Source organism: Taeniopygia guttata, chromosome 3, assembly GCF_048771995.1.
Source record: "Taeniopygia guttata chromosome 3, bTaeGut7.mat, whole genome shotgun sequence".
NCBI lineage: Eukaryota > Metazoa > Chordata > Aves > Passeriformes > Estrildidae > Taeniopygia > Taeniopygia guttata.
Window position 1 is genome coordinate 73,263,179 of NC_133027.1, and position 26,822 is coordinate 73,290,000.

Here is a 26,822-nt window from a genome sequence, read left to right on the forward strand (position 1 = left end):
CAGGCTGGTCCTTCTGCAGTGAGGGCAGGAAAAGGACAATCCTTTGTGCCCAAGGGACAGACAGACACATCTTCCTACTCTTGAATAAGGGTTTCTGCCCATAGCTGGTACAGAGGAGGAGTGGGATAAACCCCACCTCTTTGTAGGATTCATGTTCTTCATGTCCATGGGGCTGACCCCCAGTCAGGGCTGGATTCGGTGTGAAGTGGGGAACAAGCAGAGCTTTGGAAGGAGGAGGCCTCTGTTTGTGAGACAAGTAGTGGGAGAAAGGCAGAAAGGCTGCAAAGGAGTCAGGAGGGGAAGGTGAAGGATCGAGGGAGTTTCTCTGCATCAAGGAGCAGTGAAGAGTAGCAAGGGAAAGCAACATAAGGAAGAGGGAAGCAGAATCTCTGTGCTTATATAAGAGTGTTCAAAGATGCTGTCATAGATAAAAGGAAAATTTAGCAAAGGGAAAGAGAGGACAAAAGCAGAATGAAGGTGTTTTTCAAATCAGGAAATGTAATACTAAATGAAGTTAAAGAATGCATTGCTGGTGTGAGTGTGATTGATTTGGCTGACGTCTGTTTGCTCCCTCCTACTGGGCAGCTCAATGGGCTGCTGAAGAGAAGGATGCATAAATCTCATGTAGGTGAGGTGTGTTGATGAAAAAAGCTTGGCATCTGGTGGACTTGCCTCCCCACTTGACTGATGCTGATGTCTCAGACCACAGACATGGCTTTATGGATCTCGTACAAATTCTCAGTGGTGCTGCAAGGGCCATTTCTCCTCACTCCTGTCCTTGTGTAGGCACAGGCACCTCTGAATCAAGATGCTGATGCTGAAAGCTAATTGTCCTGGTCTGGATTAATGCTTGTGGCTCTCTGAAAGCTGCTGTAAGTGGGGGGCAGCTGGGGGTGGTGTCAGAAAGAACCTTCCTGTACAGTGGTGACACAGATTTATGCCGGATTACAGTGCTCATCTCATCCCCAACTGGCAGGACCCGAGTCCCTGTACACATTAGAGGCCTCTCTTGTCTTGATTCTCTCGTACCTAGCAATGTGGGAGTTCTTATTTACATATCAGAAACAAAGCTGAAAAGAGAAGGGGAAGCTCAAGGCAGCCTCTGTTTCTGCAAACTGTCAATCTGGCCCCACTCACACTTATAATCTACATTTTTCTTGGCTCCTACCCCTCATTTCTCAATGCAGCTTGCAAGGCTCCCCATTTGTGATGCTCCTGCATGGCATTGCAGTACATAGGGGAGGCTTTGGTCAAACCCTCTAGAACTCCATGTAAATATTGTCCCAGTACCTACAGTGAAGGCAGGTTTGACAGGTCTCTCGTTCTTTCAAATACACGTTCAGGGCTCACTTGAGCTACTTGCAGAATAGAAGAGCAAAGCCCATCTCTCAGGGTATTTATAGATTCTTCATTGCTCAGGGAGATTTCCTCGTTAGCTGTCTCTTGCTAAACAAGGATAGCACTTTTTGTTTTCCCTTACATTTAGTAAAGGAGAAAAGCTACTTAGCCCACCCTTCTTGAGAAGAAGCCTTTCTCAGTGAGTCACACTTGGATTAGTTCCCTAGCCCAGTTCGCAGAACACTGCCCACCCTTTCAGGGACCAAACTTCCCTACTCCCTTTGTGTAAGTGTTTTCTTTACATGAGAAGAGATTGCCACATGGTGGCAATTTACCTCCACTTTACAGCTGTATATACAAGTGCCTAACCCAGCCTGGATTCTTTTCCAAATATGTTTTCCTTCAGCCCTTCTTTTGCTCTTAGGAAACACCAGTGCTTCAATGTTGAGATTACTTGTCCCTTGTTTCATTTGTGGGGGTGTTTGTCCCTCGTCTACTCCCTCCCACGCCCCAATGCTTGGGATGCCACAACTTTTTCCTTCCTGCTTCCAGCCTTCCTGCCAAAAGAGGATATTGGGACGGGTTTGGATTTTATGTAATCCTTGACTTTCTTAAAGTGCTGTGTACACTTTTCTTTAGAGGCATGATCAGAATGACCATAGGGACAGCTGAGGGAGCAGGGAACCATGTCAGGACATGTGCAGAGGGTTGAGGTAGACTGCAAACCCATGCTCAGAACAGCTTCCTACAACCCTCTCTCCTCAAACTGGCTTAGGGAACAAATGAGGAACCCTAACCCAGTCTCTGCTGTAATGCCATTGAAACCAACTCATCTCTAGGAGAAGTTTACAGTTACTTTCTAAAAAGGCAGCAAATGTGACATGAACTCTAACAATCACGCTGTGAGGATGTTAACTCTTTGGTGATCTGAAATGTGTCCCCAGCAGGGCCCCATTCCCTGCTGTCCCTCACACGCAGCTGCTCAGGGTCCGGTGTCCTTGTCCTCTCACCTCTCAAAAGAGCAAGCACCCCTGAGGATGCTGCTTGCAAGTTGAACTGCAGCATTGAAGGACAAGTATCTCACTCCACTGCACAAAAGCAGCAAGAAAGAGAGGATTCCTGGCACAGCAGGAAAGCCAAGATGTCCCTGGAGTAATTCCAAAGTCTTGCAGGCTGATGTATTTTTACAGCATCACAGAAATATGAGCTCTTGTTTTTCAAGAGTCCTGATTATAGGTTAGTGCCTTTTGTGCTTTCTTTGTGCTTTCTTTTAAATATGAATTTGTTAAGAAGTATTGAAACTGGCCTGTTACTGAGATTTGAGTGCGCCAACCTACCACTTTTTGTTGGCATATATGTTTAAAGCACTATTTTTCTTTGTATTGAATTTCATTCTTGTATGGCTGAAGCAGACTTAGAATTGTGAGTATTTGTTGAGCAATATTTAGGATGAAGCACCATTTTTTGCCATTTAAGCATTATAACAAACATATACTTAGCAGACATTCTGAATAAAATTCCATTGTATGGAGATGTCCTCAGCTGTGATTTACATTCTTCATGGCAGATTTACTCGCCTGACAGAGAAAATTCAATATGTAGCTGCATTTCTATTACAGATACAGTCTTCTGCTAGCCAACAGATAAGCTTTTTATCAGTGGCCATGCTGCTGTGGCACTGTTCTGGGCTGCTGCCAAGCTTTGCCATCCCTCCTTTCGTGGGCAGATGATCATTTTCACAGATCAATGTGAAAATATTTGAAAACCCTAAATAACATAATAGCTACTTAAATGCATGCTCAAAAAAACCCCAACCAAAGCAGCACCAAACAAAATCAATTTCAAAACACTTACACCTACATAATATACCTAATGCAAATCTGCAAACCCAAGGAGCACAGCTGCCATTTCCAAAGCTCCCTGATCCATGGGCCATATAGATCAGCTTTTCCTCTAAGCCACAGTGGCAGTCTGCCTTCCTATGCCTCTTTGCCACATCACCCTACAAACAGAACATGCAGTGTCAGCCCCAAGTGGAGCTGGTAGTGTTGGGAAGAAGAGTCTAGGTAAAGAACATGATGAAGAATAAGCAGACAGGAGAGATTACATTGTGCTCTGTTTTTTTATTATGCATAGGAGCAATGCTGAGGTGTGGGGGGTGTGCAGCCACTGCTTAGAATCCAGCCTAAAATTCAGAGATGGGCAGCAAGTGCAGCTGTGTTGTCCACTGTGGTTGCTGAGGGCATCCCCTGCTGATAATTGAGCACCCCGCGTTTTTAACAAGGCAGTGGAACTCTTCAGCTCACACTACCACACAAACTGCTGGCTTTAGCCCAGGCGCATTTCATCTTCTCTGCTCTTGTGAACTATTTCTCTGTTCTCCTCCTTGCAATAGAATTAGAACCTGTGGAGATAAGATCCTTTTTCTTCCCTGTTGCCCTTCAGATGAGAGAATGTGCGCTTGGAGTGATGCCCATTAGTGGAAGCAATGTTGGAATACTGGAATCAAAAAATTCCCCATGGAGAAACACCAGTGGTAAAAGAAGAAAACTGAATAAAGTGAAGTGACCTTGGTGGACAGCTGTTGAAGGAAAAAAATGAGAAAATAAAGAAGGAAAAGGATCAGAAAATGGGTTAATATGTGAGGGCAATATAAAATATAAAAAATACAAGAAAAGGAAGGAAAAGTCAACAAAAATGTCACAACAAGCAGAATGAAAAGACATAAGAAATAAAGCTAGAGAAGAAAGATTAATCAAATCTCTCCTTTCTGCAGGGTTGTACCACAACTTGCCTTCTATTTTTTTTTATGTAAATCTATAAATAAACCTCATTGGCTTTTTTTTTTTTCCATTGGGAGGATATAAAAGATGCTAATAAGTTCTTACAAAGGTTAGTAGTTTAAGGGGATGATACTAGTGATACTGAAGTATTAAAATGAAGATCAAAGCTAGGACTGCCAGTGTAGGGTCTCTAGGTTATCCATACACTGCTACAGCTCTAACAGATTAAAGATTTGTTTGAACATAAAAAAGATGAAAAATGATAGGGATCATAACCATTATAATAATACCTTGATTACAAAACATAGTAAAGGCTCGAGTATTTCAGGCTCAGACCAAATACTTCTTTCTGAATCATTCAACTAAAATTAGTGGAATCATCTTGGTGGGATCTGTTCCTCATCAAGAGTAAGGATTTCCAAGGTCAGTCTGCTCAAGCTCAGTGACATTTTTCAACTCTTAGACCAGTTTCCATTCTGACCCCTGGCATAGTATGGGTTACAGTGATATTTTAACTGTTCATTTCCATCAGCAGCAACACAGTTATATAGAGAAATACTTTATATAAGGAGAAGAATCTGTCCTGTGCAACCTAAACTCATCAGAGCACTGAATATTGTTAAGGTAGGTGTTACTTCCAGCAGCAGTCTCTGGTGCCATAGGGATGAAGGTTTCTGCACTGAAACTTTACAACTCCTTGGCAACAAGGGCTGTTCTGGGACCAGTAGGACAGGTAAACAAGTGTAGCTCTGCCTGGTCTCAAAGCCATACCTCTCTTGGGCATTAGCATTTCAGACTCACTCAGCAGGTTTAAAAAGACCCTGAATGATGTAAAAGTCACACCACAGAACAGAGAAGAACAGATCACCTTTTCAATCTCCATTTCAAATGTCACCTACTATAGTTATATGGTCTCAGGTGAAGTCAGGTCTGGGGAGAGAAGAAAAGTTGTGTTTGAAAGAGAATGTGCTTCTGAGATGGTTTCTTTCTTGCCATTTCCTGTGTCAAGTGCCAACGATTCTAGGATTTAAAATAAACTCTAGAGTAGGATTGGAAATGGATATGTAAAATTCAGTGTATTAGAACTCTGGAAATTGCAATCCCCAGCTAAAAAGCAGCTATAAAAGGTAGCTGGTCAGGTTTGGTGTTCATACTTTATATTTCCACCATTTTCCTGTGTGTTCTTTTTTTCTCTGATGTCTCAGACCTGATGCTACTATATGCATGTTATGATCACTGCCAGCTTCCACACAGGACAGGTAGAGAAAGAAGTCAAAGGTCCATGAAAAAGCTACCATGCCTTCATAATTACCTTTAGGATTATGGCTTTCAACATAGACTTGAAATTTATGACTTGGATTCCCCTATAGGTCTGCAAGAAATCTTTAAAGTACATCCACTCCTGCTGCTGACAGATGGTAGAGCAGAGAACAGCCACTATGAAGATAACAGTATTTCACCCACGGGTTTTTCTTACTATGTAGTAGCATAAGGTAGCTGTGAAATCAGTGGTGTTTCAGAACACTTCTTGCAGTATTGAAGTTTCTGGCTGGAGGTAGCCCAAACACACAGTCTAGAAACTCTCAATCTCGGCACAGAGGTCACATAAAAGAAGAAGATTCCTAGCTGGATGACAGGCAGGTTTATGTGGGTCATGGCTGTTTCTACTATGTGCCAGACACCAAACTTGCTGCTTTTCACCCTGAAATGGGGAACTACAAAACTTTAAACCCCTTGGGGATTTTTTCCTCTCAGCTTGTCATGAGAGTGGCTGGGCAAGATACACAAAGGAACTCCAGAGAGGAAAGACTGAAAAAATTTGAAGCTTTAATATATTCCTACTCTCTGACCCCATTCCTCCTTTTCTGTGCATCAACCATTTTAACAGTCTGGCAAAAGCAAACCCTGAAACTAGAAAACCCTTTCCTAACCAGTGTCACGAAAACCCTTGTCATTTACTGAGAAATGTTATGATGTTTTAATATGTTATCTCTTTTGATATTTTTTTAATTTCTTTTCATTCAATACCACTCAGTTCCTCATTTTTTTTAAACAGCTGTTCTGAAAAGACCAGTTTGCATTTAAAAACCCCCGAAAAATAAGTATCTACTTATAGAATTGAGCTTAATATGGTAGTGGATGTTAAACAAGATTGACGAATAACAATAATAACAATCAGTGAACTCACTCTTACATATAGTCTCTTCACTATGAAATAAACCACTGCTACATCCACGCTAAGCACATGTAAACAAAACAGATGGGGGATTTCCCGCTGCTGGTTTCTTTCTTCTAAGGATGGTTATTTTCAGTTCATAAACCCTCAGCTGTCATTTCTGATTTATCTTCGCAGCAGATTCCTGTTGGGGTCACAGGGCTGGGAGCTCGGGCGATGTGGCACGTCCCCTGCTCGCTGCGCTCTGCCGCCCCTGCCAGCCACAGCGCTCGTAGCCGGGGTTCGTTCTTCCCTTTTAACCCCTTTCTCATCCCTCCCTCTGTCAATGCCTGACATTTTGTGTATCTTGGTCGTGCTCCAGCATGGTGAGAGCCGTGTGAAGGAGAGGCACGAGCTTAGCTTGTTGGTGAGCATCCTCCTTTAATTCGGGGACGGGAAAGAGGGCTACTAGAGATAACGAAACCCCGCCTGCGTTCAATCTGCTACCCAAACAATGGCTTTATTTAAACATATGAAGACATCTCTGTGTAGAGATCCTTTAAATAATGTTTTAGCCTTTCCCAGCCGTAGAGAGAGCGACCACTTTATTTGCTGGAAAGGGCTCTTCCCGCCCCTTCCTACTCCTGCCCTGCCTCCGCCCCCCGCCTCCCTTCCCCATATATTATTACTCTATGCCACCACCAGCGTTACCACAGTCCCGGCGGGCAGCCTTTCCCCGGCCCGAGCAGCCCGCGGCCGCCGGGCGGCTCCCGCGGCGCGGCGCTGGCCCGGCCGTGCGGAGCTGTCTGCGCGGCGGGTGCTGAACCGCGCGGGGCGGCGGCGACGCCCGGAGCCCTCCCGGCCTCGCCCCGGCGCCCGGAGCGGAGGGAGGCGGCGGAGGGGGTGCCGCGGGGAATGGGGGGAGCCGGCGGCGACCCCGCGCCGCCCGCCTGAGGAGCCCCCGCACAAAGCCGCGCCGCGGCCATGGAAGAGGAGCTGAAGTGCCCGGTGTGCGGCTCGCTGTTCCGGGAGCCCATCATCCTGCCCTGCTCGCACAATGTCTGCCTGCCCTGCGCCCGCACCATCGCCGTGCAGACCCCGGAGAGCGAGCAGCACCTGCCGCCCCTGCTCCACTCTCGGGGCCCCGCGCCGCCCGCCGCCGCGCCGGGAGCGGGGCCGGGAGCGGCCGCGGGCTCCGCCGCCTGCCCGGACTCGGAGAGCGCGGCGGGCGGCGGCGGCGGGGACCACGCGGACAAGCTGAGCCTGCACAGCGAGACCGACAGCGGCTACGGCTCCTACACCCCCAGCCTCAAGTCCCCCAATGGCGTGCGGGTGCTGCCGCTGGTGCCCGCGCCCCCGGGGGCGGCAGCGGCTCCGCGGGGCGCCGGCCCCGCCAGCTCCTCCCTCACCTGCCCGCAGTGCCACCGGAGCGCGTCCCTGGACCAGCGCGGGCTCCGCGGCTTCCAGCGCAACCGGCTGCTGGAGGCCATCGTGCAGCGCTACCAGCAGGGCCGCGCCGCCGCCGCCGCCGCCGCCAAGTGCCAGCTGTGCGACCGCAGCCCGCCCGAGCCGGCCGCCGTGCTGTGCGAGCAGTGCGAGGTGCTGTACTGCGCCGCATGCCAGCTCCGCTGCCACCCGGCCCGCGGGCCCTTCGCCAAGCACCGCCTGGCCCCGCCGCCCGCTCACCCGGGCGCCCCCGGCGGCGGCGGGGACGGCGGCGGCGGGAAGGGGGCGGGCGGCGGCCGCAAGCTGCCGACGTGCGCCGAGCACGACCTGGAGAACTACAGCATGTACTGCGTGAGCTGCCGCAGCCCCGTCTGCTACCAGTGCTTGGAGGAGGGCAAGCACAGCAAGCACGACGTAAAGGCCCTGGGAGCCATGTGGAAGCAGCACAAGGTGAGTCCCGGCAGCCGGCTGGGAGCTGGGGCGATGCTCAGAGCTGGGGTGATGCTCAGCACTGCGGTTTGTTCATCCCAGTGCCCCAACGGTGAGTGCAGTTTGTGGGACATGAGGTTCTTCGTGTCCATCATCCTCTCAGACTTTTTTCCCTTCAGAATAGTGCTCATAGGTTTTTGGCCCTTCCTGACTTCCCGCTGACCCCACAGCCTCTGCTCAGGGTTGGAAAACCCAGACTCCCTCTCATGTTGGCCTTGACCAGTGAGGTCTCAGGCAGATAGCTGGAATTATTAAGTCCATCTCATCAACTTGTTTGCCTTCCACAGGGTCGTTGGCCATCCTGTCCTCAGCCTTCCCATGCTCTCACAGTGGCAGCAGCTACCTGTGAGGTGACAGGGTGGTTGTTCCTTCTTTTCACTGCATCTCTTTCATCCAGGACTCTGTGCAAGCTGCCACAACTGTATGTCAATGAGGGAGAGTGACCCACACCCACCCAAATGCTTTAGACAAGAAAGGGTGGCACAGATGATTATGGGCACTGGGTGTTCTCCTGGGCCTTAAAGAGGTCTCCTCCCACTCAGTTCCCAAAGAAGCAAGGAGTAACGGCTGGAAGGACTTTCAGGTTACAAAGATAAATAAGGATTTGTAGATGGGGACTAGGGAGAAGTAAAGTTTTTTCTGATTCACGTATTGTTACTCGCTGATTCATGCTTCCCTGCAAGTGATGCTCCTTACCCCTCCCTGGAATCCTTTGTGGAGGGGTCAGAGCCATTTGCTTAGGTACACAGGAGTTTAGTGAGGTCTGGTGGAGCTGGTGGGTCACTTGGTCATGCTTTCCTTGCTAAAAATAAGGCTTTGCAACCATGTGAATAAAGAGCAAGACGTGGCCTTAGAAGTTAAAAATATGTATGAAGCTAGTTCCTTCTTGCTGAGAATGATGGACCCTGGAAAAATGATTAGTTCATACGTATGAACTTAGAGAGGGGACTTCAATATCCGAGAGCTGAGGACATTCCTTTGGAGCTTCCTGCTGTATTGGGGTTAAAGGATTTCTCTCACAGCTGTGCAAAGAGCACTTGACCAGCTCTGCTGGCTGCAGGATTCCCTTCTTTTTACTCTCTGCTTGCAGTTAGCAGTAAAGAAAGCACAGAGAGGTCCTTTCAGGAAAGGTCAAAATCAAAACTGGTGCCATCACCCTCAGCCATGGAGTGATTGAGCACAAGATTGGCTGAAGTATTTGGCAAGACAAAAAAATTGTTTTCTATTTTAAGATCCAAAGAAGATGCCCCTTGGGGTGAACTGCATTGTTCATCCATCCAAGAAGAAAGACAAACTTCTTCTGGAGGTGTTTCAGTTTAAATGTTCTGCCAGCAGCTCAGCCATCCTTACTCCCTAACACGATGAGTGTTTGTACAGAGAAGTTCTCTTGGCCCAGAAGCAGCAGATTAAACATTTGCAGCTGCTGTTCATATCCCAGTGTCAAAATCCATTTCTAAGCAGAATTGTTCTGATGAGCAGGGTCTGAGTTCACAGTTCAAACGTGGCTGATGTTTGGGAGAGCATGAGAGAGCAGCTTGTGATGTAGTATGGTCTACCTTGCATTAAAACTGATGTCTTTTGGAACATGACTAGTCCAGTGTAATCAAAATTCAGAATCAGTTATTTTCTCTCTTTCTTACTGTCAAATATGGGAAAAAAAAACCTTTTGGCTTGCATTTTTACTGCATTTTTTTCTGTGACTGAGGTATCACAGAACATGATTTTTCTCTTGATTTGCATATTCAATCAATGTCAAAATTCTAGCAAAAAGAAACCCTTGAAATTACATAATTTGGGGACTCTGAAATTATGCTCTTGTGAATATTATATTTTCCAGAAAAATGTGCTTGGCACAAAATAAATATAATGGAACCGTATAGCCAGGCCGCTTAAATCATCATCTCACATTCATTTAGACAAATTGTTTTGGAATTAGATACTTCTGCTTAGAAATAGTTCTCTGATACAGCAATTTCTACAAGTTTATTACCTGCAATTACTTTGGCCAAACCATAAATTACTTATATTGACTGCTATGCCAAACATAATTTAAGGCTTATGTGTTCTCTCCAGATGCTCCAGGCATAGCTGGTAGAGGCAGCTGAAAGGTTTGTTCTTAGACCAAGAAGCCTTCCTTGTGTTAGCCCTTTGTTTGGCTCCTCCTTTGTCTGGGTCTTATTACAGTGACCTAGTGGCAAATTACAGAGTGTATAACCTTGTCCAGGCAGTGCTGCAGGCCATGAAAAGAAATGTGCACTCACCCTCAGCTGCACTGCTGATCTCAAAGATGTACTGGACTGGTTGGCCCCTGTTAGTGGTGCAGGTTCCCCATTGTACTGCTGTGTATAACTTGTCCTACAGACAAAGTAAAACTGGTGTAAAATAAAAACAAGGCTTCAATGACACAAATCTATGAAAATCCCCTGGTTTAGCTGGACTTCATTATATTCACTTGCCTAAAAAATGCATCTGGACCAGCAGTTCAAGGTTATTAACAAAAACTCTTAGTCTTCTGTTGAAGTTTAATCCTTTCATGTCTTCTTAGCAAGTACAGTGCTATTGTAATCACATTCAGGTAGGTCTTCTGACCTATGAATATGAAGGATGATGGAGGACACATTTCAGCTCTGCCCAAGGGCAGTCAGGCAAGTATAGGAGTCCACATGCCTGCTTTTATTTCCTGACCTGAAGACTCGTGTTCCCAAAACCATGTGGGCTTTGTGCAAATTCAACACCAGGACAAGTTTATCTAATCAATAGTTAATCTGCTGCTAAAGAGAGATTGAGGAAAGTCAAGCTAAATGAGCATGAACTGTTTGGTTGAAAAAGGACATGGCCATTATCTGGTTCATTTTCTGAAATCAGAGGTCTTCCCTGCCCATCTGGGTTCAATTACTTACCCTTGTGATATCTGTGTTCCTGTAATTGGTGGAAATAGAAACTTGGCATCCATCTCCAGCCCTCAGATTACTGGTTGCAAGACCAGGTATTAAAGTAAGGATAACACCAGGTGGAATATCGTTTGTCAGGAGTTATTAATTGTCCCGGTCAATGCAGCTTGTTACATCTCAGTTTGGCTTACAATAATATTTCTGCGGTATGAAAGATTGCTCTGGGTGTACAGGCATTTTTTATAGCTTGGTTGGTTTACTGAGGGCTTAGTCATATAGGTCCACTTGATTTTAATGAGAAGTACATGACTAAATTCCTCTGATTTGCAAGGTATCTTTTACAAATGCTTGGAAAAACAAAGCTATTATTTCTAAGTGGGTTTCACAAATAGAAATCTGGTCTTCTACTCGGCTTCATGCTGCAGTCGAGTTAATGCAACCACAGGTTTTAATGAGCAGATCAATTTGCTTATGAGCCCTTTAGAGAGTGATATGGCTGAGTTTCTGTTGCAGCTCTCTGCGATGGGAGTGTGCCAGGAGCCAGGAGTGACTGTGCCCATTGCCATTGGTATATATGCTGCTTACAGTTAATCTGTGGTGGTTTTCTGCAGCTGCTGTGATGCCCACAGTCTGGTTTTGTCTCTTCTGATCTGGTGAAATGCACTTTGAGATTATTGGAGGGCTGGGGCAGATGTTGGGAAAGTGGAAGTTTTACTTTTGTTGGGACCAACCATTGGTTTTGATTTGAAAGAGCAGAACCCTTGCCTCCCTGGGACAATTTGGTCAGGACAGTCAATGACAGAGTATACAGTGCTTCTGCCACCTATTTTTTTCTTTCTTACACCCCAGCTGCTTTGTCGTGTGCTGCTTTAAACTTGTTCTGTGTCATCTTGACAAATCAGAGGCTCAGATGTGCCCTGTGAGTGGAACAGAAAGTGTGATCAAAAAAGGCGGGCTTCAAACTTGGGCAAACAGGATCAGTCTGTGCCAAGCTGACCTCAAGTCTTGATTGCCTGATCTCGCAGAAAACAGAGATTTTTTTCATGGACCTGGAGTTTGCTTCTGTGGCCTCCTGTAGTGTTAATATCAAACATCATCATTTCAGGTTTTTGTGCATTAACAAGGGTTTGTGTAGGAAAATAGCAAAGATTTAAATATTGAGAAATAGGCACAATGATGTGTCTTCCCTTTACATTTGTTACAGATGAATTTTGTAAAGCATATTCTCATTTAGATTTTAGCACTAATGTGCTTTCAAGAGGCCACCTTCCAGCTTCTTGTTCCCCCAGTCTTACATACTTTCAGGGTTGCTCTATCCCAGGTGCAGAACCTTGCGATGACATCAGCCAGTTCTTTGAGTACACTTAGTGAATTCTCTTGGGACTCCTAGACTTACAGGGATCCGTTTGGAGTAGCAAATCCTGCAGAAATTTGGGGTTGACTGGGTGTTAATCATTCTCACAGTCATAGTCCTCCATCTCAGGGCACTGGGACCCCAAAATGCATCACTGGGTCTGCCAGGGGCAAAAACACTCTTTCCTTCCTGTCCTCAAAGTTCACTGATAAGCCTCTGGTTCAGCTTAGAGATCTCAGGTGTTAGCTGAGGAAAGGGGAGTTCAGGCCTAGAGGGTGGACTTAAAAAAGATATATTCTATGTGCCTTACCAGTCAAAAGTTAGAGGAAGGGTTTTTCCCAGGTTTTGCAGAAACATTCACCCATTTGTTGAGTTGGAGCATAGGAAACTGGAGCCCCAAAGGGACATTACTAAGAAGTCTGAGAAGACAGATTTGCCTTTAAAGTCCTAGTGTATCTCAGGTTTAGTAGGATCTACCACATTTATAAAAATTTCAGACTTGGATGAAAAAGAAGTGTCATTTTGGAAAGCACTTGGGGATTTTTCAGCATGACAGATTCTACTGTGTAAGTGTAAGACTACTACCTCCTTATGCATGTGGGTAGCTGTTTTATAAAAAGGTGTTTGACTTACCAAGTTGCTGCAATAAAGTGGAACATGCAGACACAATACTTGACTGCCCCCACATGCATATTTCACCCTCATTAAATCTGATTACAGTAAAAATAATAACTGTTCTCTTCTATCACAAACACTTCATGGAATTAGGACTACATGCAAGCCTTTTGGCACATTATTAATCATCAAATTCAAGGATTACTAAGAAAAACATTTGCATTTTATCACTTACTTTTTCTTTTTTCTCCACCTTTTTTCTCTCTTGCAGGCGCAGCTGTCTCAGGCTTTAAATGGTGTTTCAGATAAAGCAAAGGAAGCTAAAGAATTTTTAGTTCAGCTGAAAAATTTATTGCAGCAGATCCAGGTAACTGTAGAATATAATCTGTTTTGATAATACAGTAATCAATAGAACTGAGTGAATAATTTATTTGATGACTTTGTCTCCTATGCTATTCTCATTTTTCCTGGAATCATCTGACCTTCCTTTAATGGATTTGCTAGGTAAAATTATTCATCAAATAATGCCCACAAACCCCCTCTTAGCTGCTAGATTGTTTGCTGTTTGTTGCAAAAAGCTGATACTCAATACTGGACATCTGAGCTGTGTTGATTAGTGTTTGATTGAATCCATTAGTCATGCTTCTAGACTCTTCCCTAACTGCAATTGCTTGAATTTGGCATTTAGGATAAATTCTCATTTTAACACATTCAAAATTTACTGCTAGCTTTTCATCTTACATTTCCTGAAAATGCACTAATTTCTGAAAAAAAATCCAGTCAGCCTGCCTATTAGAGTGTTTGTAAGAATGTCCTACACGTACTCCAAAATACAGGAATATTCTACTAAAAAAAAAGAAGTGACCACTGCTAAATCAATGTGTCGTTTATTGGAGGGTAAGTTATTTTCATGCCTGTAATTGTCCAGATTTAATAGTCAGAAAAAGAGCTCATAGTGAGTGCAGTAATTGAGGGCACAAACCCAAAATTAAACAAGCATTAATTTCAATCAAATTTAGACTCATCAGTGCTGGAGGTCAGATGATCCTCAAGGTCCTTCTCACCCTGTGGAATGTACCTGGAAATGTGCCACTCTGAGCTGCACAGTGTCCAGGAGGGGACACTTGTTTTCTGCTGCAGCAATGCTCGACAATGGGATATGCATCACTTGCTCTTCAGTAGCCCCTCTGCTGCTTGCTCATCTTTCATCAAGTCCTGTGCTTGTTAGTAACAGAAAACCAAAGCAGAAATTCAAAAAGTTTATTATTTATTCATTGAAGTATTCCACTTAAAACCCCAGAGGATCAATTCGTACTACGAGAGATGCCCAAGCTCTTGGGCTGCCTCAGGGCAGCCTGACAACGCACCCTCACTGTCTCCCACAGCCGTGTGGGGAAGGGAACACACCAAAATGAGAAACTGGTAAAATTAAGGGACATTTAATTGAAAGAAACCAGTGCAAGGTCACTGACTGGCACTTGTAAAGTGCTGTATTTTGGCTAGAGTGTGATGTTTTCTCAGCTGATTTACCCATTTAACAGTTATGTAGCTCACATAGTTAGGTAGTCTACTCATTTAGACTTCTTTCACTGTCCAAGGAGAAAAGACAGGCACCTCTAGAGAGCATTTCTTCCTGTAGGTATGAACAGCTATTTTAGGATGGGCTAACCCATCCAAAACAGTAGTCTATCACCAATCTTTCTTGAGTCATCTAGCTCCATTACAAATGTATTTTTCCCTCCTGAAACCTAGAAGTGGCCTATTATGACTATTTATGAGTATGCTGTAAAATCCTTTAATGTGTTTCAATAAAATCACTGCCAAATTGCTCTGCATAAGGGAGCTGCTACAGTTGGATCAAAAGACCAAGCCATTTCTTTGATGCTGCTCATTGCTTAAAATGCTAGAGGAGAGCTCAGAAGAGGAAACTACATCCAGCAGTATCCTCTACATTTAGCCAAGTCTGGGCACAAGTCTGAATCTGACCCTCACGTGTTCATCCTGGGCCTGAATGAAACATCAAATTTCAGCAAATCAAAATGTCAGGACTAATCAGCTGCATATTGTATTCCTAAGTAAAACAAGGCTGGGGCACAGTTCCAAGATGATCACTCACACACTTTAACCCTTAAGGAGCTCCCTGGAATGGTTTTCTCCCGTGACAAATTGCACTCCTCTCATGCAATGTTTGAGCTACCTTTGATGATAGTACATAGCAGGGAATGCTCCTGGTAGTCAGCTTTGGTACAGCCACACTCTCCGAGGGGAAAGGGTTTAGATGTGTCATGAGCCAGTTTGTGCCTTTTGACATTTGGACAAAAACCAGTTCTTGTACTGTTACTTTGTGGGGGAACAGATGTAGCCTTTGTGCATGGGTTTATTGCCAGACACACATATCTCAGAGCAGGCTATTTACAGCAGAAATCTTATGACGCTTGCCGCACTCGCATATGGACATTTACCCCTCAGCAAAAATGTATTTTAGTAATATTTTTACACAAAGGAGCAAGCAATATGCAGAACTTATTATCCAGTCTCAATGTGCTGCAGACCAGGCAGCCATTCACACTCTTTATCTTCTCTCTGATTTTGCCAGAGCTACCAGGAACCATGCTTTCTTCTTACCTGGGGCAATTTGCAAATCTGTAATCTATTTTTCTTTTCCCTGCTTTGCAGATCTGATGTTTCCCCCTCTTTTTTCCTGCCTTCCTCTTCTCTGAGGTCACTTTTATATCTCTTGGTCTTTTCTTTTCAGATACTCATTGCTCCTGTTGCTTCCTTGCTTCTCCTTGTTGCTGTCATGATCTGATTTTCCCATTTTCCCATCTGCTGTAACAATTTCATACTTTCTCACTCGAAGGAGGCATATCGCCAAACACCCGTTTGATGCGTGAGCAGAAAACGAGGAGAGAAATTATGCACTACAGCCACCGACTGATTCAGGCTCTGTGCACAAAGCAGCACTTCAGCTGTAATGGGATGGAAATGGGCTTAAGGGGAAGCTGGGTGTGATACCCAGCCCAGGAGGGAGAGATGCAGACAGGAAGAGTCCAAGACAAACCTGTGAGCAGGAGCTGAGCCGTCTGGTGTCTCCCCACCGCCAGATAAACCCCCGCCCATATCTCACCAGCAGGTCTGGGACTGCAGTGGGGCCTTCTCAGGGAGCACTGACCCTGCATCCATCAGCTGGAGAATGGGATGCACGGGTCACAGTGAGGGAAGGGAGTACAGTGCTGAAAAAATTTAACTCAAAATAAGGAAGACAAAGCAAATTAGTAGAAAGCGAAAGAGCTAAGAGATAGTAATGAGTTAGGGGAGTATAATGTCTTAGCAAATAAGTGCTTCTCCTTCAGTACATATTTAAAATCTTCTCACGTTTAATTATTTTTTTTTTCTTTTTAAATTGGGTTATTTGGGAGGAAAGCTGATAGCACACCTAAATATCTCCTTGGAAGAGGAGCTTGAAAATTTTCTCCTTCTAGTCTCATGAGCAGAGGAGGTGAGGGAGAGTCTTCCTTTGAAAGGGTACTACAGAAGCAGTTCCAGGGATTTATGTAATGCTAAATTGTTCCCAGAGCCTACTAAAGGCTCAGTGTTGTATACCTCATGCTGGTTTCTGCCTAGCAAAGAATTTTACCATAATGTGAATAAAAAGTTTTCTCTTTTTTTAAAAGCTAATCAAGTACATAGTTCCACTGCCAAGTGCTAGCTATTTTAAAAAAAGTACCCGAAGCAAACCTTAGGGCTTTGTACCTCATTAATTTCCTTGTAATAAGCCAGTAGACCAGATTCTGGTCCATAATTCTGTTCTAATTGCTGTGGTACAGAGCCAGTGATTTCAAAGTTGCTACAGTGGGATAATTAAAACAGATTGGAGCAGAATCCTCTTATGTATGTATGCACTGTGTATGTTACACTTAGCATTTACGTTATGTTGTACTACATCTGTCGTCGGGAAAGTGCCAGTAAATCATGGTTTTGAATAAGACCATTTGTGCCATGGCATGTTACTGTTTCATTTTGCAGCATGCAGCTATTAGTGGTACAGCTGTAATGAAATCAGAAAGGCAACAAAAATGCTGAGGGTCTTGAAAGATAATCTCTTCTGAACAGAAAAGCAGGTATGAGCAGTAGCTTAAGCTGCAAACTGTGCTTTCTTTGATGGGTATGACTGTGTTGTTGTTGTAGGAGAACGGGCTGGATTATGAAGCCTGTCTCGTGGCTCAGTGCGATGCCTTGGTGGACGCGTTAACACGGCAAAAGGCAAAACTGCTCACAAAGGTCACCAAGGAACGCGAGCACAAGCTGAAGGTGAGCACTCCTCTCATCAGCTCAGCACAGCTGCTGATAGGTACCTGGTGTGGTTTGTCAAGTTCCCCAACTCTTTACACCATGAAATCTCCTAGTGACCAAATTCTAAAGTTCCTTTAGCAGGTTCCAGTTCAGCAGTTTAATGGAACTGTGCCTACGCACATTAAATGATGGATATACTTCAGCAGTTTGTTGAATCAGGCCATCAATCTTTATTTATCTGATGATTTGGGGCTATCTGTTGAGATGTGCTTATCAGCGAAACCTGTGTGTTGTTTGGATTTTGGCACCTTATGCCCAAGTAAACAGTTATGATTTTGATATCTCCTCAAAATTTTAAATTCAGGTAAGCCACCTTCAGAAATACATGAGCTACTCAAAATATATTAAAGAAATGCAGTAAAAGGAGATGGCAAGAAGAAATCTAAAGTGTTTGAATGAAGTAGCAGTCAAGAAATATTTAAATAGACACATTTCTTAAAATGCTGATCTTTATATGATTTTGAGGTACTATGGTGCCATTCACATTAGAAGCATCTAAGGCAGAAGGACAAACTGAAATGGATTATCTAACATATTAGTTAACAAAATCCACCTGAGATCAGCATTCAGCTTGCTTAACAAGAGCCAGCACTCAGGACATACAGCTGACAGGACAGCAAACTCTGCAGTTTATTGCTGTCACAAATAGTCCTACAGAACACAGTGCTACTAGACCTAGTCCACAGCCATGTGACAGCAGAATCAAGGCCAAAATCTGGAAAAATGGAGTGCATCTATTTTATTTCTTAATTCCAGCAATGTGTTCTTAAGCAGAGCAGGTTCAATGATAAATTGTGAAGAGAATGTTAGGGTATTCTCTGCGAGAAACCACTTCAGCAGTTTGCCTCTAAAGTGAAGGGCTTTTTAAAAACTCAGATGTTAGTGAAAGTGTGACTGGAAATGTGAACACTGCAAATGCAGAGACATGTTCTGTGCCCTCTCTGCCCCAAGCAAGCCTAATCTTTGAGAAATTAATCTGCTCTGAAAATTGAGATTCCCTGTGCACAACATTTTGCCAAGCTAATTATCGCTATTTACAATACAGAGCAAGTGAGTGAAGCTGATGGAGATATGGCAATAGCCATATGGCAGCTAAATTAAGCATAGATTTAACACACTCTCCCATTCCCTGTCTCTACTGAAATAATTTCATACAATTGACTGGAAGCTGAGGCAGTCAGAACTCTACTGATGTTTGTTTTCCAGGTTGTTTGGGACCAGATAAATCACTGTACACTGAAGCTACGCCAGTCAACAGGGCTTATGGAATACTGCCTAGAAGTTATCAAAGAAAATGATCCCTCTGGGTTTTTACAGGTATTTTTCTTCCTAATGTTCTGGGGGAAAAAAAAAAAACCAAAAAAACAAACCACAAAACCAAAGAAAATACATTAAAGCTAAGTCTAAAAATGTGTTGTTTTGTTATTTAGCACCTTCCACCTCCAAGGCAGGTTCACCTTAACTCCTGTAAGTACTGTCTAAAAACTCAGAGAGCCTGGTGACTGCATGAGTGTCCCAGCAAAGAGATGGCTTTAACAGCTACACCCTGTTAGTGGTCACACGACTCCCTGAACTCCTGATGTCTTTCCTCTTGCCAACCCTTCCTTCTGGGCTGAGAAAAAGATGCTATGCAGCTAATGATAGCTTTTTGCAGAATATTATTTTATTCTCATCTGAGAAACCCAACACAGGGCCCCACAGAATGCTCTGATTAATTTGGAGAGGTCAGTGACTCAGCAGAGTAGTATAGTAGTATTTCTCCCCCTTGTGCTTCTCCCCTTTGCTTTCCTGTGTAAAAGAGTCCTTTCAGCACCTCCCCTGTAAGGAAATCTAGTCTGAAGTGGCTGTATGCAGGTTTGCTCCACTGAGATCGTTGCATCAAGACCTGTGGCAGCTTCAGGTACATTTTCTTTGCAAAATATGGCCTAGCCAACAATTGCCTTGATTTGTAGGATATTATTTCTTATGTGCAAACAGTGAAAATGTCTATTGATGAGACAAAACATAACAGTGTTTTTTCCCCATAAATTATTTTGCTTAATTTATTCTTATATATTTATTAATAATTTTATTTTGCCCTTGTAGTTTTGTCACCTTATTTATTGCCTAAAAAGAAGGGTATGTCAAACAAAATGACCTGCACACATGAATGCATAAGTGTCAGGGATTTGTCAGAGCATCCCTAAAAAACAGGATGAGAATTAGCCAACCTAAACCTATTAACACTCCAGACTGATTGTTGCTGTCATGTCTGGTCTCAAGCAAGAGAGGGGAATGTGTGGTGTAGATTAATCTCAAGGTTGCACAGATTTTAACAGGCTGTTGGTTGGACACTACAGGACAAACAAAACCTTTAGGTCTTACCTTCATGCTATTTAGATATATGCTTTATTTTCAGCTTACTTTCCCTGTAACTTCTGTGACTTCAGTTTCTTCAGCCTCCTTTATTTAAAAATTTTTTTTTTTTGCTTTTACTTTCTCCTGGTTAATCTAATGATGCTTTCAAGACAGCCAGCAGACACTCAGGCACTGCATTACTTTGAGCAACTATTCCTGCAGCCAGGATATTGAGACATGGCCAAAGGATCCATCCAGCATCCCAGTAAGTGACTCCAAGGTTGCAGGAGGCTGTGGGATGCTCCTCCACTTACTGCACAGGCTGATTAGGAGCCATTGGTGCAGAGGCTCAGACTGGAGTGTCCTCAGTAAAAGCAATGAGGAAAAGTATCCAAATTCCTGCAACAAAGGAAAACTCTCTCTGTTATACCCAGAAAAAAATTCTACTCCCTGTGACTTACAGGAAGTTCACTGTCAGGGACTCCAGATATCCAAATGGCAGCTTCACTGAACACAGTTGAGTTCATTGATTTCCACAGAGCCAAGACTTAACTTCCTGAAGTGTCTGTTGTGATCATTTTAGTTTGACTTTTGGTCTGATTGTCTGTGGGCTTAGATAGAGCAAATCTTTAAAAATTAAGTTCAGTTTTGATGTAATGGTAAAAATCCATCATATATGTGAAACTCTATCTGATGATTTATCATCCTCACTGTGAGTAATACACACCTTCCTTACCACTTGATTTTTTTAATCCTTCAGCTTTCATCCACTGAATCGTCTCTGCTGAATGGAGAGACTCAAACATTTAAGCCTCTCTTTGTGCAACTTCTTTTTAAACAGCAGAGCAGAAGTAGACCATGCAGATCAGAGAACAGAGTACAGAATTATATGTAGCATTCAAAGGCATGACACACAGCATAATCTTAACAGGCTTTATAAATGCAGTTTTTACTTTCCTAGCCTCATATGAGATTTATTTTGAAAAGACAAGATGAAAAGATGCAACATAAATGGACCTCACCCCAAAAGGACCAGATTCCATCTCATCTGTTTTGCTGTCTTAATCCTGTTTCCTTTGTGCTGTATCTCACAGGCATTCTGTCATTTTTAATGTGTGCATCTGCCATGTCATTATAAACCTGATTCTCTCTTTCAGATTTCAGATGCTTTAATCAAGCGAGTTCAGGTATCTCAGGAACAGTGGGTCAAAGGAGCCTTGGAGCCAAAAGTATCTGCTGAGTTTGACTTGACTCTGGATAGTGAACCTTTACTGCAGTCAATTCATCAGCTGGATTTTATTCAGATGAAATGTAGGGGTGAGCTTTTATGATTTTCCTTTTCCTGTTTTTCATGCCTGTGTTGAAACAGTTCTGGGAGGTGTGAGAACACTAAAGGAGGAAGGAGGAATGACTTGAATTGACTGGGTAGTTTGAAAAGGTTTTCAGGCAAATTCAGGCCACTGGGTGTTACCTGGAAAGGTGCGCTCCCTTCACATATATAATGTTTAAGTGCATGAATTTGAGGTGAACACGCTCAGATAGAAATACCAGATGCACTTAAAGGTTGTAAAGATAACTTCTTCAAGTAGGGCTTTGAAGATTAATAAGACATGAGCTGCATGAAACTTCATGCCATTTTGTAGCATTCCTAGGTTTGACGTGGTTAATTCAAGATACCAGTTACCCCTATCTTGTCAGAAACAGCTGAAGTAGAAAATAAATATTACACACAAACTTATGCTTGAATAGGGAAAAAAAAACTTAGCCTTTGACCTTTGACTTGTATCTGGACTGTGCTGCAAACATTGCCCATCTTAATAAAAAAATCACGAGGAAGAGATTCACAAGGGGAAAGTACCTCTATGGCTGTAGCACAGAAGGGGAAAGTAGCTCCATGGCTGTACCATTCCATGGTTCCAGGTATCTGGATAATTCTGATGGACAAGCTAGAAGGAACTGGCATTAAAAAATGTATCTGAAAGAAGAAGGTGATGAATAGGACATCTCACTGACATTAAAAAAAAAGAAACATAATGAGCTTGTAATGGGGTTAGTTTATATGGAGCAGGATGAGAACTGCATCAGAATTAGACAGAGCCATAGAACAGTTGGGTTTGAAAGCCATTGTGGTCCCTGGGAATGATGTAATTAGCTTCTCTCAGTGGTGATTCAAGCCTTAATTATACATGTGGGTGACAGGATAGAGGCTGCCAGAAGTCAGTGAATGAGTTAAGGATAATCATGTAGTGATGTCAGATGAACTTTCTTTTTTTTTTGGTTTGAGCAAGCATAAGGAACTTTGTTCCGCTTATGTGTTCTCTCTGGGCCTAATTCTGCATCTAAGACACCAAAGATGAAGTAATTAGGGTAGATAATTTGGCAGATATGTGGAGAAACAATGTACAAACAGTTAAAGGCCAGAGTCTGCTCACCAAGAATGCTTTGCATCTTGGCATAAACAGGCTGTTTTAAAGTTATTCAATAAACACCTCTGAACTGCTCCTTTGAAATGCTGTCAGACAGGCAAGTGGAGTCAAGAGAGAAGGAATATCACAGATAAAACTCCTCTGAATGCTGTTTACACTTGTCTTTAAAAAATCAGTTTATATTTAATGTTAGCCATATTTATTGTGAAATATATTTAATACTCCCGCCACTCTACTTAACAAACATAGGAAAAATTTAGTTAAACTAGTCACATAGATTGCTAGTTAACCACAGGTTACCTGAGGTGAGAGCAGCTTAGGTACTTGTGGCTTGTGGACATTCATCTGGCTTTAAACTTGAAGACTTACAAAACTTTAATGGAGCTAGATTCACTTGTGCTTTTTGAATTATAGTGTTACCTGCTACGCTCTCATTTTTCATAAATGGCAGGGAAGCTCTGGTTCGACACAATCTGAGGGGCAGAGAAGAAGACAGGATTTTGCAGCCCAAACCTGTGCAGAGCTTCCAAACACCCTTGGGCTTTGCTCCCCAGAGGCAGGGTTAGCCCTCAGGAAAGGCTTTTGCTTGAGCTGTCTTGGTCCTGACCAGGGATTATCTGTTGCATGTCCCATCAGGTTGGTCAACACAACCAGTGTGACCATGGACACACCACACAAAGAATAGTGGAAAGGGCCACCATTCCTTAAGGTGCATCAGGGATGGTATTGTTACCCTTCACACCTCTGTGTGCCCAGGCAGAACAAGCCACTGACCAGTTCCAAACTAGCATTCATAGGTATTGGGGAGTGTTTAGTATACAGACATGTATTTTTCTTTCTCCATTTATGACACCAAGCCTATTTCCATTTGAACTTCTCAGTCTGACACTTTGGCCTTTTTTTAACCTGAAACTTTATTCTCAACCAACTCTGCATTATTTAAGCATCTTAAAGTGGTCTGGGTTGGAAGGGAACCTTAAGGATCATCTAGTCCCAGCCCCCTGTCACAGGAAGGAATGCTTTTCACTAGATCAGGTTGCTCAGAGACCCATCCTGCCTGGTCTTGAACACTTCCAGGAATGGGGCATCCAGGGCTTCCCTGGGCACCCTGTTCCAGTGCCTCACCACCCTCACAGTAAAGGCTTTCCTCCTAATATCTAATCTAAACTGTCTCTCTTTCAGTTTGAAGCCATCCTCCCTTGTCCTATTACTGTATGCCCTTGTGAAAATTCATCTCTAGCTCTCTAGTAGCCCCCTTTAGGTACTGGAAGGCCACAATATGGTCTCCCTGGAGTCTTCTTCAGGCTGAGTAACCCCAGCTCTCTCAGCGTGTGTTCACTGGAGATGTGCTCCAGCCCTCTGATCACCTTTGTGGCCCTCTTCCAGATCTACCCCAACAGTTCCATGTCCTTCCTATGTTGGGGGCCCTGGGGATGGACATGGTACATGGAGCCATTGACCATAACTCTTCCAGCCAATTCCTTATCAGCTGAGAGGTTCATCCATTAAAATTCTTGTCTCTCCATTTTAGAGAGGGATGTCATGTGGGACAGTGTCAAATGCTTTGCACAAATCCAAGTGGGTGACACCAGGTCCTTTCCCTTCATCTGCCACTGCTGTTATTGTGTCATAGAGGGCCACCAAATTTGCCAGGCATGATTTGCCCTTCTGCAGATGCACTGTTTGTGTTTTCTCATGCAGAGTGGTCTTGCATCTAGAAATACAGGTGTTGCAGAGTAATCAACTCAGCATTTCAGGAGCAAGCACACAAACTAATTGGGAACATCACTTTGCTGACTGTAAGGAGAAGCTGCAGTTGCATGGTGATGTTTTGCTGCTTATCACCATGAGCACTGGAACAGATTGCCCAGAGAGGTTGTGGCATCTCCCTCACTGGAGATGTTCAGGAACTGTAGAGACACAATCCTGTGCCACATGCTCTAGGAAGTCCCTGCTTGAGCAAGGAGGTTGGACCAGATGACCCGCCATGGTCCTTTCCAAACTGACCTGTTCTGTGATTGTGTGATTTCCATATTTCTGAGCATCCAGTTTCACAAAGAAAAATATATATGTCTCTTCATATCTGCTCCTCTTTCTTCAATCCAGCCTATGCCAGCACACCAACAAGTCATCAGTCTTTGCCAAATGTTGGTGTTGAGATGAGTGTTATTAAGTCATTTTACTGGTTGATCTGACAAGAACAGATGCTTTTATGATACCAGTGATCTGTAAAGAAAGTTTGGGGGAGATCTAGGAGAACAGGGCAAGCATGTCTTCTCCAACTATAAGTTGTTTTTTTTTTTCCCAAAAGCTTTGCAATGTAATATCTGTATTATTGTTATCAGTACTTAGTACATTATTGAATTTCTATTTTTTTTTCAAACTCTGGCCTCATTCAACCTTATTGAACTTGCATGGGTCATTTAGAGTGAAAGCATGCTTGTAAGTAAACATTGATTCACTGTGTTAGACAAAGAATGAAAATGAGAACAAATCACATTGCATTTGCTTTGATGACATGTTCATTTACATTACTGATGCACTCTCTATAAGCACAGATCTAAAGCTCATCTCAAAAAATAAAGATCATAGGGTTCTTTTTCTTTTTTTACCAAAAGAAGAAGCAATCTGAGAACAAATTAAATGTGCAGAGATGTGATAGGTGCAGAAGTGATGCTTAGGCAGTCGTGTTGATCAAAGGGTCTCACTGAGTCCCACACTCCCTGGGCCAGCTGACCTGAGAGACTCTCACACAGCTCTAGTAGTTGCCAGCATTTTGAGCTTTCCCAGATAATTTTCTCTGTCCATGTTTTCTTCTCTCTGTTGCTTTTACTGAGTGCCTAGTCACAAAATTCCTGTCCTCTGATGCCTGGCTTAATGTGTACTTCACATATTCTCAGCTGAAGCTATTGGCACAGGCAAATGCACATTCCGGGTTTGTTTTGTTCACACAGCTGTAACTGGCATGCAGTCTTCATTGGCTGAAAAACAGGACTAAATACAAAATAGAAAAATATATAGCTACTCCACTTTTCTGTACCACCTCTGAACATTCATTCACATACCCCTTCTCCTTGTCCTGATGACTCCTTTCCTCATCTGCAAACCATGAAGATTCCCCAGTAATGTCTGCCACAAATCTTCTCTTCTTCTCCAGGCATGAGCTGTATGGCCTGATAATTAAAGGACAGCTCTTTCATCTTAAGCTTTACCTCTGTTTTTTTTCTGCTCTGTGTCATGGACTCAACTCCTTGTGGTCTCTCCTTCTCTCTTAACACTGTTTGTAAGGCACTTGCTACAGCAGTGACTCAAGCTATTCCAGGGCTGTACTGCAGTTTTGGAGAAAGCTGAAGTTTTCCTGTTTCTGAGGAGTCCTATTATTTTGGTGCATTTAGTCCTTTAAAAACTAGTCTGGGAAGGTGAATGATATCATTGCACCACTTGCTTGTCAAGAGGACAAGAGACAGTATCTTAGGGCAGCCCTACTGTACCCTGTGAGGGGACTACCCTGATTAGCCATGAGATCTATTGAGCAATGTGTTTTGGGGACTGCTCAGGTGACAAGAGACATTAGTCAGTGTCACATTTCTTATCGAAGAATGACTGCACAAAGCACTTTTAAAGTAGCAGGACATCATTCAGACTCATTAATAAGTCCTGCTGTGTCAATGCAGTATCATTTCTCCCTTTATACTTTTAATGTTTTCCTTCCAAAAAATCTCTTGAGAGCTTTAAATTGGTCAGGAAGTGGGACAGAACTGCAATTTAACATCTGAGTCTTTTCTTTCCTGGTATTTTTTCTTTCCTTAGTGCTATTCCATTGCTTGTTGCTGTGAAGTATATACCAGTGTCCCGACTATTCAAGTCACTTTGCACTTTCCTATGATTTTTACAAGTGTTCATCTTTTCTCCTCCCATAGGGAATTTGAGATCAAGGCAAACTCTGCCCATCCACATCCAGTGGAGAAAGCAGCAGGTCAGGCACAGAGAGCATCATGCAGCAAAGCTGCACAGCTGCTTGGCAGAAATTTCTTGCCTCTCCTTCAGGACAGTTGTGCAGTTCAGGCCACAGGCTGGATCAAAGAGAGCAGGAGGCTGATATGGATTACCCACAAAGCCCTGAATATCCAGCAACATTAAAGGAGCCAAGGCACTACCCCATAATATGTGAGACTCTCACACATTGGGTCAAAATTCACACTTCTACTGGGAAGTGGGAACAACAGCACTCTACTGGATGAAAGCATATTTTATTCCTAGACAGCATTCCTATTTACATAGTTAATAGGGAATTGTAAAAGACATACCTTCCCCAAAAAATTCTGCTCTTTTTCTCAGCATTGTGCATAACATGAACAGTTCCTGAAAGCCTTCTATCAGTGTTCCTAGGAGTTAGTAGGTTTTTTTTCAAGATCGAAAAGGTTAATGGTTTATTCAGAAGTCAATGGGCATTGTCTATTTTGCATCTTATGAGCTTCAGGAATTAGGTTTTCATCCAGTTTGCTAGGAGGAGTCTCAGAAATGGAGAGGGCCAGACAAGTGTCTCCTAAGAGGGCTAACCAGATAGCAAAAGTGGCAGGAGTGTGGATGGCTGATAGAGCCCTATCTTCTCCCAGGCTCATCAGTCAGGAATAC

At 43.5% G+C, this 26,822-nt stretch overlaps 1 protein-coding gene and 1 long non-coding RNA gene across 3 annotated transcripts in view; one reads left to right on the forward strand and one right to left on the reverse strand.

Annotated features, from left to right (window-relative positions):
* Nucleotides 1-424: 424 nt before the first annotated feature.
* On the reverse strand, nucleotides 425-7,827 carry LOC115494386 (uncharacterized). The gene is made up of 2 exons (XR_012055130.1): nucleotides 7,686-7,827; nucleotides 425-3,919 (listed from the first exon to the last, which is right to left on the reverse strand). It is a non-coding gene; the product is annotated as an uncharacterized lncRNA (long non-coding RNA).
* Nucleotides 5,788-26,822, forward strand: part of TRIM67 (tripartite motif containing 67) — a 41,766-nt gene continuing 20,731 nt past the window's right edge. The window contains exons 1-5 of one of the 2 annotated variants that reach the window (XM_030268317.4): nucleotides 5,788-8,172; nucleotides 13,343-13,438; nucleotides 17,260-17,382; nucleotides 18,631-18,741; nucleotides 20,919-21,078. In XM_030268317.4, coding sequence (XP_030124177.1) covers nucleotides 7,261-8,172; nucleotides 13,343-13,438; nucleotides 17,260-17,382; nucleotides 18,631-18,741; nucleotides 20,919-21,078 — 1,402 coding nt within the window. In that variant the 5' untranslated portion in view covers nucleotides 5,788-7,260. The remainder of the gene's footprint in view (nucleotides 8,173-13,342; nucleotides 13,439-17,259; nucleotides 17,383-18,630; nucleotides 18,742-20,918; nucleotides 21,079-26,822) is intronic. The other variant, XM_004176374.5, reaches the window with a different exon arrangement.